Source organism: Fragaria vesca, linkage group LG5 (assembly GCF_000184155.1).
Source record: "Fragaria vesca subsp. vesca linkage group LG5, FraVesHawaii_1.0, whole genome shotgun sequence".
In the NCBI taxonomy this organism is placed as follows: domain Eukaryota; kingdom Viridiplantae; phylum Streptophyta; class Magnoliopsida; order Rosales; family Rosaceae; genus Fragaria; species Fragaria vesca.
Genome location: NC_020495.1, coordinates 3,095,648 through 3,109,112, shown reverse-complemented (window position 1 = coordinate 3,109,112; position 13,465 = coordinate 3,095,648). Strand labels below are relative to the sequence as shown.

General features: G+C 37.9%; 2 protein-coding genes and 1 pseudogene across 3 annotated transcripts in view; 1 reads left to right on the top strand and 2 right to left on the bottom strand.

The window, feature by feature from the left end:
• Positions 1-3,564: 3,564 nt before the first annotated feature.
• On the top strand, positions 3,565-4,636 carry LOC101303421 (annotated as a pseudogene). Its single transcript, XR_184612.1, has 2 exons — positions 3,565-3,966; positions 4,129-4,636. The product of XR_184612.1 is annotated as an iron-sulfur cluster assembly enzyme ISCU, mitochondrial-like (transcript).
• On the bottom strand, positions 4,503-7,403 carry LOC101303123. Its single transcript, XM_004298901.1, has 5 exons — positions 6,800-7,403; positions 6,236-6,715; positions 5,258-6,005; positions 5,096-5,158; positions 4,503-4,993 (listed from the first exon to the last, which is right to left on the bottom strand). Exons 1-4 carry the CDS (start codon positions 7,337-7,339, stop codon positions 5,133-5,135), a joined length of 1,794 nt encoding a protein of 597 aa, XP_004298949.1. The 5' UTR covers positions 7,340-7,403; the 3' UTR covers positions 4,503-4,993; positions 5,096-5,132.
• Positions 7,360-13,465, bottom strand: part of LOC101295527 (disease resistance protein At4g27190-like) — a 13,592-nt gene continuing 7,486 nt past the window's right edge. The window contains exons 4-8 of the mRNA XM_004300853.1: positions 9,094-11,480; positions 8,314-8,703; positions 7,715-8,173; positions 7,412-7,567; positions 7,360-7,380 (exon numbers count right to left, since the gene is read on the bottom strand). Of these exons, the coding sequence (XP_004300901.1) occupies positions 7,360-7,380; positions 7,412-7,567; positions 7,715-8,173; positions 8,314-8,703; positions 9,094-11,478 (3,411 nt within the window). The 5' untranslated portion in view covers positions 11,479-11,480. The remainder of the gene's footprint in view (positions 7,381-7,411; positions 7,568-7,714; positions 8,174-8,313; positions 8,704-9,093; positions 11,481-13,465) is intronic.

Below are 13,465 nucleotides of genomic sequence, written 5' to 3'. Positions count from 1 at the left end.
ATATATATATATATATATGCATCGCTTGCATTAGCTAGCCAGATTATAGAAACCTCTGGCTCTAAATGTTTTGAAGGTCATTAACTAATTGGTCGATCAGTTCTGAAAACTACATCCTCTTTTCGCAACAATGCCATTGGTGTGTTCTTATGCTAGCTTAAGCAGCATATATACCAGAAGTAGTTACCACCGATGCTTCATTTTCAATAGAATAAGGTAATGTCCTAATTTTGGCCCTACCAATTCGAAAATATGATGTAACACACGCACGAGTGATAGGAACGCTCTGAGACTTGATCTTCAGATGAAACGATAATCTAAAGTAATTGAGGAGATCGATTAATTTAATATGTAACCGACAGTAATTAAGTGTCAATTTTTCTCTGTTATTGAGTTTAATTGGAGTTAAATCATCGACAGTACTACCTAAGAGATCGAACAAAGGCAATCATCAATTAAACATGCATATATATATACCTAATTGGCTCATAAATCCTAAATCGGTTTGTCCCCGATCGCGACATGCATCATGGGGTAGACAATAAACTAGTTCATCACCAGTGACTCGAACGATGGCGGCAGGAGGCAGCTGCATGCTACCAAATTGTCAATTCTTCGATGGCATGCATGCATATGTGTGCTTTTGTTGGTATGTCTTTATTTTAAGTCGGTTGGTGATTGGAGGCCTCCATTGACCCTATGAACGATCGATTGAGATTGCAGACGTTTTGAGAAGATAGCATATATATATTCTTAAGGAAGATTCTTAACCCGTCATCATGAGCTTCATATCCTAAGGGTTAAGCAGCTGAAGCTCATTATTTAACGTGTGCTAATTTCAGCTCATATGAACTTATAGCTTGTTTTATCCATAAGTATAAGAAGGCAAAGGAAATTATATATCAATCAACTGGACTGGACTATATATATTACCGTTTAGGAAGGTCGTCTTTGTTTTGGTAATTGTAGGGGTTTAATCATGAACAGAAAAATTGCCCTTTGTTTGAAGCGTATACAGTTATTAATCGTATAAGATATACTGCATGCTTTAGGGTTCTGGTATATCTATATTATCCAGGCCGCCCGCCTCTAAATCAGCAGCATCTGATTATCAATAAGATAGAACAACTATATAGAGTACTGTACGTGTAATAGAGTATTAGGTCGTTCGTTGTTATCCAGCTTTGGCATGCAATTTCGCTTTCTTGCTTAGCTTGGTCGTACTGCCTAGCTAGATCGTTGTGGTAAATTATATATATGTAGCTTAGCAGCTGGGATCAGTTAATCAATTACATATACTTATTTCATCAACCTCTTGCATAACATTCTGAGATGTTTTTCGTACGTATCTGTCTTTCTGGCCTTAAAACCTGAGAACATATATATCTCATCGAAAAACCTGATCGACAACATCTATAGTAGATGAGAAGTTCTTAGGGTACAAACAAAACCTAAGCTAAGTCCCCAGCATTATTGAGTTGATCGTATAAGGAGCCAAAGGATGGTGAAAGCAATGAAGGATCGATTTGATGTGGTTTTGTGTTGTTACGTTGTAGGTGGGGAGCATATATATAACTTGTCAAGGACTTGATCATGATAGAGATATTGAAGTGAAAGAGAGCAGAAGACTTTCAAGAAATGATCGAGAGGCCCTGATGTTTCTGGCGGCTGAGAATATTAACACCGTCGACTTTTATTCCCTTTTTTTCTGGCTTTTATTGTACAGTAAATCTTCATAGTAACGAGTCAAGTTTGCCTGTAATATTGATGATAGCAAACATGCATGCAAACTTGAAGGGCAATTTCATATGGTGCACTATCGGAATACTTTGTTCTCTTTTGCAAAGCATGTAGAAATTTATGTGCATGATGATTTGTTTGAATGTTTTCAAATTAATTTCTACATACACTAATTAATTTTTTGTATTGGCATATTATGTAATTGGTGAATGCCATGTACATTTGAAATGCATGTATGTATTCAAGCAAATATATTGTGACTTCTTCGTACAAGTTTGAAGTTTCATATCCAAATTAATCTATACGGAAAGAATGCGGATAAAAAATTAACAAGCACTTGTGCCCTTATGCATATTAGATTTTACTCATAAAATTTTGAGATATTGGATAAAACCATTATTTTAAAAGGCTAAAATGTAGTCGAGGCAATGCCGGGAGAGCCTCAATGAGGCATAAGGCTTAAGTCTTACGATATATGAAATAAGATATATTTATTAGTAAAAATAAAAGGAAATAAGGGAAAATAAATATATTTAGTAATAAGCTAAATCAAGTTGATCTCTATCCCTCTTTTTTAGTTGATTTGATAGACTTAATCTTTATATCTGTTTTTCTTTTCGTTTTCTAGCAAGTTTATCTCCCTTGCAGTCCTAATTCTATAAAGATCCTAGTTCTATTGATGTAGTATGCATATCATAATCCATATCCTACCATTTTGATAACAAGTATTCAACGTGGTTATTCTTGAAGAGTAGCAAAGATACAGAAGAGATCGTCCGTCATGTAGTCCACTAGGTTCCACAATCAACCGAAATTAATACAAACATATATTATAATTCCAAGAGCAGTTCCTAGCTATCTTCTTTATTTCTATCTTTCTTTCTAGGATATATGGAGGTAAGTCAGGAAAAAAAGAAGTCCAGAAAAAAAAATCATTGAGCGTCTGCTTTAGACACCTCAAGATGCGTTTTGTGTGCCTACAACGCCTTCAATGACGCCTTTGTCGCTTATGCGCCTAGGCAGCAAGACTGATTATTTTTCTCTCGCGCCTAGAGCTTTTTGAGTCTTAAGGGCGTGCTTTTTAAAGTACTACAAATTTATTAAGTATCATATATATCAAAGTAGATGCTGACCATTTATCCCACTTATGCTCTATATTTAGTTTTGAAAATAATTGCTAACATTTTTACTAAACAATTTCATAAGTCATATTTGCCGGATCTCATGAATGTCAGTGAAATGCGACTACAACTAGAGTTACCGTAAGTTCATTCACATAATCGAATGCTTGTTGATGTAAAAGAGACGTGCATCAAATTAATGATATCAGACATAGTAGTTTAATATGTGAATTGAAGACATCAATCACGCTTTATGTACTCACCTAAATCTTTTGTTACCCATATGTTACATTCTAAATTAAATATTTTGCTTTATATATTATTCTCATCGATAAACATGTTATAAACCGATCTTTTCACAAAATCAAATATTTGTATATGGGAGTTTCTTCTGTTCGTAATCTCTACCAACCTCAATTTTACAAACGGTCGAAATTTTGACGTTCACAGCCGATTTCTGTAATAAATGTATTTGTTACCTTTGTGGGCGATTGAGTTTCGCTTGGGTTCGTTGTCCATCACATATGAAGGCCCATGATTAATCTGGGCCCAGATCAATCATGGTCTTCAACAGGCCTCTCCCTTCAATATAGTAAAATACTAAAATGGGAGACCAACACCTCAAAATATCTGTGAAAAATTCTCAATCTCTAGCATCTGGAGCCATCTCCACCGTCCACGTACCCACTAAACCCCGAAACCGCCCTTCTCCATCTCAATCCCTAAAATTTTCATCACCATCTTCTCCAGCTTTCTATCAAAACCTCCAATCCAATCCAATCCACCTGAAACTTTCTCCGAAACCCTAAAAGATGTTGAGGCTGGTATCGAAGAGGCTCCTCCAGGGCTCCCGCGAGGCCCAGTTGCCGGCGGTGATGGCTGCGCCGCGCGTTTCTACCACGAGAGGGTGGTGGACCACTACGACAACCCCCGCAACGTCGGCTCTCTCGACAAAACGACCCCTCCGTTGGTACCGGACTCGTCGGCGCTCCCGCCTGTGGTGACATCATGAAGCTCCAGATTAAGGTCGACGAGCAGGGGAAGATTACTGACGCCGTCTTCAAGACCTTTGGCTGTGGATCCGCCATCGCCTCATCTTCAGTCGGTTAGTGTTTCCGAATTGATTTAGATACCTGGAATTTCGTGACGATTGAAAAACTGTTAATTGTTTAGTTTCGTTGTGAATTAGTTAATTGGTTTTGAATTGATAGCTTTGGTGTTGTTTATTTGTGTAATCTGTTATTTGTGTAATGATTTCTTGTTTCAGCTATGGAATGGGTGAAGGGGAGGCAAATGGAGGAGGTCCTGACGATTAAGAACACGTGAGTTCTTGGTTCCTGTTTATGTTTTTATTGAATTGCTTTTGTTTGAGTTGTTTTGGATGTTGTGTGCTCGACACGGTCGCATAGTTTGGTGCATGTTGTTAGGTTTGTTACTCTAATCGTTGTAGTATGTTTATCCCTATAGTATTAGCTTGTGTAAAACCTATTCAGCATTCATGGCTTATTTAGTCACCATAAGCATGATTCGTAATATTTCCTTACTTGACAAACAAGTAATACACAAACACAAGAAAATTGTTGGCATGGTTAGGTCAAAATTGACCTACACTAGGAAGTATGGAGTTTCACTATTGAACAACAGGATTACATGCAAGTAAAATCACCGAGACACTGAATCCAAACTTATTCTTCCTTCTTTCTAGAAGCCTCATTAACAGTCAATTAAGCAAAAAGACAAAGTGCAAATGCAGCTAACAAATGAAGATTCCCAGATCAGCAATTACAGTAACATATTAAGCTGAAAGAAAAACAAAAATAAGCTCCATAGCTCTCGGTTACACAACAATGGGGAGAGCTCCAATATGAATCACTCTGTTCTCTTCTGTCATGTTGTTGGTTCTTCCTTTATTGGCAAGTAGAAAGAAACTAATACACATGTAAAGCAATAGAAGCATAAGAATTGAAATGCAACAAATTCCCCACACAATCATTTTCTTACACTTGGTGCGCATAGCCCATGCCATAAGTTAATTTTAACCCGGCCACGAATGCACACACTTTGGTGTACAATCTACCACTGCAGTCAGATCATAAGATACGAGCAATGGAAGCAAGGTGGAGTAGTGGAGTCTGTAAGGTGGTGTAAGGAATTTTGTCAGAACAATTAAAAATTTGGAGGTAGAAGCAAGCAGGAAATTCTAATGTGTAATATGGTTCGCATAGACTGCTTACAGTGAAATATGGTTAAGATACGAAATCAGTACTATCCTCATTCCTCAGCAGGGTACCTCGCCACTGGAAATCAACATTTCATATACAAAATTCCAAGATAAGGTTTCCGGGGAAACACAATACATAAAGTCATTAAGCATGTTTGGGGAATCAGAAACTTACCGTAGTAATCAACATCTGTGTCTTCCTCTTCGATTGTTAGCTGTAACGATTGGTCGTCAGCTGCGAAAATCTTCAATTTGAGGCGGTTGCTCATGGTTGAAGTTTCCAAGGACGGGAGTTTAGCAAGCCAATTTCCGGAACAAAAGCTTTGCAATCTGGGTAGAGCAGATAGTTTCAGATGTTTCAACCTTCTGAATGTAATCTCATTTCTTGAATCGTGGTCTTTATTGCTTCCCACTATTTGCACCAGTCTTGGGCAGTCCTCGACTTCCAATGTTGTGAGTTGCGTTAAGCTGTTGGCCATGGAGTATGTTATCAAGTACTCCAACCCGTTGCAAACACTTACTTGCAAAGTTGTTAGATTGTCGAAGGATTTTGTGGATGATCTCAGATTCCTTAAGCTGTGACAACCCTGCACGTCTAGAATTTCCAGGTTTGGAAAATTTGGGATGCGGGGGGATGATTGTGAGTTATCCTCTCCAAGATGCATCAGGTTGCCCATTTTCCAAAGTTGCAGCTTTCTTAAATTTGGAAGGGTCCCGTTCTGAACTGCATCATCTCTTTCCCTAATACTAGTAGTAGTACTAGAGTTTCCTTCGTCGAGTAATTTGTCAAGGAAAACAACTGACTTGGACTGTGGACAACAAACCACAAGGGACTTTAGTTTTCTAAAGATGTGGACTGGTAGTGGACCATTCCAACTCTCCATGCTGCATAGTGTCAAGTCTTCCAAGCTGGGGAAAGAATCCTAAAATTGATAAAAACAACGGAAATAGAGTAAGAGTATTTTTTTTTTTTTGGTATAAAATAGAGTAAGAGATATTGTCAATGGTGGTCGGATAGTTTTGCAAAGTGTACATTTAAAATTTCCTATACTGATAGAAAAAAATTTACTCATGGGTCACTGGTGGGGTAGAAAGAACGGAACCATTGTTGCAACAAAATATATGTAAAGAGAAAGTGTAGAAGGAACCTTACCTTCTCAATCGAAAAGAGAGTTTGTTTAGTTGGAGTGGACAGGCTTGACTCATATTTCTCTTGAAAGCTAGCAAGTGCCTCAGCCATAATCTCCACTTTGTAACATCCAACAACCGCCAACTCTTGAAGGGCTGGCCAACTGGAAGCATGCATGGCCGGATAGAAACTTGTAAGATTGGGCAGTTCTGTGAAATTCACACAGGTGACTTTTGAGAAAATAAACAATGGTATTGTTTGTGGTTCTTCTTCGATTGCAATGATTTCCTCCACCCCACTCTCGTTCACTGTCAACTTGCTTAACCTCTGAAGTCTTTTGGCCACGGTCGCTGGAAATATATATTTCAAGCTCTTACAAGAATCAATTACTACCGAGTTTAGATTTTCACCGTCAAAAGAGTTATCAGATAGTTGATTGTGCCATATTGCGGTCAACTTTGTTAGACCCTCGAGTGACAAGCTCATCAACCTCGGTAGTTCAACCTGTGCAAAAATATATATTTTTATACAACTATTAGAGAAACTATAAAGATATGATATAAACAGATATACGATTAGTTATTTAACCTTGTTGTTCAAAAGGAATCGTTGCACTACTCCAGTGTCAATTTTTTCATTTGAGTTGGCGTCTTCGATATCGTTGCCAAGTGTACTTTGATCTGTAGGGTCAAAGATGAATCCCTCCAGTTGAGTGCAACCAGTCATCCATAAATTTTCCAAGGACGGGAATTTGACAGTGTGAGTTCCGGAGCAAAAGCCTCTCAGACTAGGTAGAGCAGACAGTTCCAAATGTTTCAACATCTTGAATTCAATCTCATTTCTTGCATCATCATTTCCACTGCTGGCAACTATTTCTATCATTTCTTCACAATCACGAACTTCTAGTTTTGTGAGTTGCATCAAACTTTTGGCCATGGAGAAAGATATTAAGTATTTCAATCCCTTACAACGAATCACTTGCAGAGTTGTTAGATAGATGAAGGATATTGCAGATGATCTTAAATTCTTTATGATGTCACACTCTTGTAGCTTCAGAATTTCCACTTTTGGAAAATATAGGCTTGCTGGTCCGAAACTATCATCTCCAAGATTCATCAGCTTCCGCATCCCGTAAAGGTGCAACTCTCTTAAATGCCGGAAGGTCCCATCTGCAGCTGCATGTATTTCTTCTCTATTGACTTTTTCAAGACCAAGTAATTTCTCCAGGGAATTCAATGATGTGTTGGTGTTTGCATAAGTAATAAGACTTTTGAGGTTCCTACAAGAGTGGAGTGGCGGACTATCCCAATTCTCCATTACGTCCAAGCCTAAAACTTCCAAGTTGGGGAACGAATCCTGAAAAATCAATTCCATAATATCTGGTCACTTATGATCAGTAAATACTTTAAGTAGAGCATCAAACTTCAAATTTGAATGGAGAATTTAATTTATATACTTGTATAAATACTGGCATGAAGAGGAATTATGTAATAGTATTGTTACCTTCTCGAGTAAAAACAGAGATTGTTTATCTTGGGTGTAGAGATTATTCAACGCACGCATACGATCTGCAAATATATGCACTTGAGTGCAATCATACACTGTCAAATTTTTAAGTGACGGCCATTTGCAATCATGCAATCCTGGATAGAAACTCTTGAGTTTGGGCAAATTCCGAAATGTCGCATATGATAGTTTTGAAAAAACAAACGTAGGTGCTACCAGTACACCGTCTTCTTTTGAAATGATTTCTTCAACCCCACAATTCTGCACTTTCAGACTCCTCAACTGTCGAAGATTTCTCACCACTGAGGGTGGAAATATACTTTTCAAACTGTTGCACCTATCAATATCTATTGTCTCTAGATTGTTTGAACTGTCTAGAGAAAATTGATTGTCCCATATTGTAGTCAACTTTGGAAGGCCATCAATAGATAGCTTCTTCAAGTTTGGAAACTCTACCTGCATATACACCACGATATTCATCTTAATAATGGACATTGTCTCTTAACAACATGTAACTAACTTATCCAGAATACTGGATATAAAATGGGAAAGAAAATGTGTCAACATATCAGCAAAAATGAGATAGGAATTTTCACCTTATTATCAAAAAGAAAGTGTTGAATCACATTGTCAAGGTTTGCAGTTGCGTCTATCTCTTCAATTTCTTCACAAATTGTATTTCTTATGATACAATCATTTAACTGCGATCTCCCAGAGTATATATTTGAAAATTCAGTATAATTTCTTGAGCAGAATTTAGTGAGCGTTGGAAGGTCTTTGAGCTCCAAATCTTGTAGCTGGCGGAACAGTTTCTCTGCAACTTCGTCATCAGATGTTTGTGTTGATACTATTGCTTCCATGATTTGACATCCCGATATCTGAAGATGTTTGAGCTGTGCAAGACTTCTAGCTGTTGAAGATGATAAAAAGAATCTTAAATCATTAAGTCCACTCACCTCCAACCATGTTAAGTTGGGAAATCCCACCTGTACACATTGCACAATTCGATCATGTTTATGAAATCACAATGAAACCAAATTGGTAGAAGTAGAACAGTAAAAACTCTCAGTATAACTGAATGCCCAAAACAAACATACTACAAATCAAATTGGAAATTTTGGGCTTTATAGTGGCTTAGAATGAGACAATGAGTGATCAATCTTAACCTACATTCTGTGTTTACATGAATTGTGGGTACGCGGGAGAAGGTATTGTGCTGTGTTTAGTAATAAAATGCTATGTGCCTGGGATGTGAATCATGTGAAATTTAAAAGAACGACTATAAATGTAGGAGAAGAAATCTTCTATTCAAAAAGAGAAAATTAGATAAAAACCCAAAATCCAATAAAAAATGCGACAATTTACAAACGGTGTACCTTGCCATTGATGATGTAGGCAAAACCAGAAATGCTTTGAACATGAAGATGTTTTAGTTGCTTTAAACCTTCGGTACCTAATTCAGATAACATATTACTATCAACACCTTCCGTACCCTCCAAATACAAGTCTTCAGTTCTCTTCAGTAGCATTTTCAAACCTCGGTCCAGTCCATTGCTAGCGGTAAATTTGAGTTTTAGTGCATTGAGGGTTTCATCGACATCAGCCCATTTCCACGCAGAACCGATACATATTTGGAATATCTCCAACTTAGTGGTGAACAAATCTGGTGGAAGACTAACATCATCTGGGATATGTAGTTGTAATGCAGTTAGCTGATGCAAGTGCTTTAGCTCCTCAAGGCTTGCATTACTTCTTTCAGTACTGATGACCCCTTCAGCCTCCCATCTGTTGAAACTGTTTCCCATTCTCAACTCTTCTAACCTTGTCAAGCTTGATAAAACATTAGGTGAAATAAGTTCGAGTTTAGAGCAGTCACTCAAATCCAACAATCGTAGACAAGTCAATTGACCTATTTCTCTGGGCAACTGCTTGAAATCAGATCCAATAAAACTAAGAAACTCTAAGCTCCCAAGTTGTCCGAGTAGAGCTAGATCTCCCAATTTGCAATGATCTAAGGCCAATGTTTGAAGACTCTTCAGGAACTCTAGAGATGGAGGCAGTGAAGGCAAGAAACTCAATTTGGTTAAATCAAGTACTTTGAGTTTTTGCATCTTTTCAAAAATGTTGCATGGAATTTCCAATGTAACATCCTTGCTCCACAAAATAAACATTTCGAGTTCTGGACATTCCAAAACTTCAGGAAGACTGGGCATAACCGTGAAAGGAAAAGATATTGCCGTGCATTTTTGAAGAAAGTCCTTATTTGGCCAATGTTTCGACTCATCTTCATGTGTGGATGATATGATATGATTGTCCCTGACCATGATCCGATTAGCAACATCGCCTACAAGATCATGCATTCTGCATTTCGTATTATCATCACCATCTAGCAATAGACAAGAATCTTTAAGTTTTCCAAGTAGAGAATACAACGCGCTCCGTGCTTCTTCTAATGTATTCACGTTCTTTAACAACCCCAGACCCATGCTGTATTTAAACAGATCAATGATATGTATGATATTCGAATGCCCATACAAAATAAGTCCGCACAGCAGGAACAATGATTTAAGCTCTTCATCACCCAATTGATTGTAACTCCACTCAATAGCAGAGTATGTTTTCTCTGTCAATCCTTTTCCATCCAACCTTTTTAGGCGTCTGAAAGTATCTTTCCACTCATGTAATGAACTTCTTCTCAGAGATCTTGCAACAGTGACAATCAAAAGTGGCAAACCTCCACACTTCTCAGCAATTTGGGTGGCTATAGTTTCTATTTTGGGATTTTTGACGATATCACCCACCGTCGTCTGAAACAAACTCCAAGTCTCAACTTTGTCTAAAACTTCGAGAGGAAACTCTTTCTCCGTACCCATTTCTGAAGACAATACTAGTTTGCTTCGTGAAGTCAAAAGTATTTTAAGAGTTTCCGTACGACGAAGACCCACATCTTCCAAATTAATGCACTCCCATACATCATCTAGGATCATAAGAGACTTCTTGTCTTTAATCCTGGTACTTATTAGACTTGCTCTTCCAGCTAGGGTCCCATTTTCAGGAAGCTCGAGGCCTAACTCCTCAGCAACTGCTTTCTGAATTCGTTCGATGCTGGGATTCTGTTTCAGATCGAGTACCATAACTACCTCATCAAACAGCTTCTCACCACTTGTAGCTAATTGATTATAAACTTCTTTGACAAGTGTTGTCTTTCCAACACCCCCAATACCGTACACCCCAATCATGAAGGTATTAGAATTTCTCAGTTCGTTGATTACAGCCTTTGCAGTTGAAGTCCTTGAATCAAACGCCTCATAATCTTGGATACACACCACTTCGGGGGGAGCTACATATGCAATATTATCAAAATTCTTCTTCTTCTCATAAAGCTCGGCCACCTCTAGAACCAATTTTGTTGATTTCCTGCTCAGATGATGACGAAGCTTTATATTAGGACAAAAGCCGATTAAACACTTGGCCTGTGCGAGGTGTTTAGCTCTCAAGTCATCTGCTTCCTTAGTCAGCCGAACTACTTCAATCATCCAGTTCTGGACTCCTGTTTCAATCTTTTTACCTTTTCTTTCCTCTGTGTCAACAGCATGCTTCACGCTTTCTCTGACATCACCCAAGTCACCAACTCGAGTCTGTAGTTCTTTGAGGTTGTTTTTGTAGCAGATTACATAACCCACTTGGCGTATAACTGGCTCAACCGTGTACTCAACTAGCTTTGTAACAATTGTAGTACCAATTTCCATAAGAAATGCCATGCCTGTTGAAGAAAATAAATTCTAGTCAGATCCCCGTGACAAGAAAATTCACAATTGTAATCATAAAAGTTCCGAGGATTTGAAATCTAATCCTACTTATGTTAGGGGAATACCTATCAATTTTAAAGGTTTTGGAGATGCTGAGATGCAATATTTTGGTTTTTTGTTCCCGGGATAATTTTGCTCGTAAGGTTGTGTAAACTAGAAAAGAGAAATGCAAAAGAAACAGACAAATAAGATGAAAAAGGACATTCATATGAACCAACATATATCTTACAATGGGTAACGTTGAACTTGTATTATCTGTATGTAGACATGAACTTATGTGTAGACAGGACATTTGAACCTTGTAATCAAAGTGCTTGTATCAAACCTTTTCAAAAGGATCTTGATCGAGTGTTACCTCTATCATATTGATGGCTACAACCAGTTTGAAGATGCTTGATCTGGTATTCATCGGTTGCTGTTATTTCTAGTGGGTTTTGTGGTGGGTCTCTGCTTAAGGCTATCTCCAATGCATGATTTTAATTTTTTAATTTTATTTTTTTTAACTTAAATTTTTTGTCGAGACTCAACTCCAATTGATGGAATAAAACAGGGAGCCCTTCTAGTGAGGACTCTTAAGTTGAGGACTTGGTGCGGATTTTTCGGCTTATCCCACCTTTCGATCTTATATCCACATCTTGACCGTTCAGTTTATAGGTATTTATGAGTAGATCATTTCTGCAAATTGTCAGCCATATTGAAAATCGTTAAGACATTCATAAGTGTGATTTACCAATTATGAACTTAAACGGTTCATGTTTGACATATTTGGTTCGTTCATTAATTTGATCTAGTTTGTTATCTTAATGGTCACCGATTTGGCTGAAAATTTGTAGAGTTGATCTACACATATAGATCTAAAAACTAAACGGATGAGATGCCAAGATGTGATCGAAAAATAGGTCTTTTAAACCATAAACCGAAAAGTCCTCACCAAGTACTCAACTTAAGAGTCCTCACTAGAAGGGCTCCCGAATAAAACATAGCAATTCTACTTTAAAGTTCCAAAGTTTCAAATTTTGAAAATGATTCAGAAGTACATTTGGTTGCTCAACCTCAAGGCAAAATTGGCCTCCCGTGTATATTATTGATTCGAGTTGGTTTGGTTACACAACATATTATTTAGATGAATAATGAATGGTCAAGGGGGTTGCATTTTCCAAAACAAACTGTTTCACGGTTGTTCTGACATTCTTTTATTTGGTCTGAAGTTTCTCTGAGATGGTTGTATCAGATGGCCTATGTTTATGTATGGTTACATTTCATTTTTTTTGGTTAGTGCCAATAAGTGCGTCCTCTATTAAGCGAGCATATATTGTTCAGGTGTTCAGGGATAGTGGTTATGCTATTTGATGATGTCCTCTATTAATATTCTCTTTTCGTTAATGTATTTAAGAACTGCCATGCACGTCTATGACTGTTTTGGTATAAGGTAGAGAATATGGTTAGAATTCTTTTAGCAATTAGGGAAATGAGTTAAGTTCTTATCAACAAATAAGACGACGTCATTACCACTTAACGACGATAGTTAATAGGTTTGTTTTAGTGCTAGTTTTTTTTTTTTTTTTATTGAATTTGTTTTACTGCAGTTGAAAACATAATGAATTCATCTTGATGTGAGTTGTCAAAAAAGTTCCACATGTTACCATCTCATAGGTGAGGAGGACCATTAGGCAACACCACGTGGCTTGAACTGCGGACGTTCGCCTCTGATCGGGTATATATACACAATCTGTTTCAGATACGGACATCTGCACAGCCTTAAAGTGCGAACGTCCCTCCGTTCGCCACCATACGGCGCCGGCGAGGGCGCGCCTCCACCCCAGCAGATTCCAGCAGCGTCCCCGACCACTTTCCCTCCCCGGCGAGTTCGCCGAATTTCAGTTTTCCGGCCAGATCACCCAAAACTTCTAACAAAGTCAATTTGGCCGGAAAACTGGAA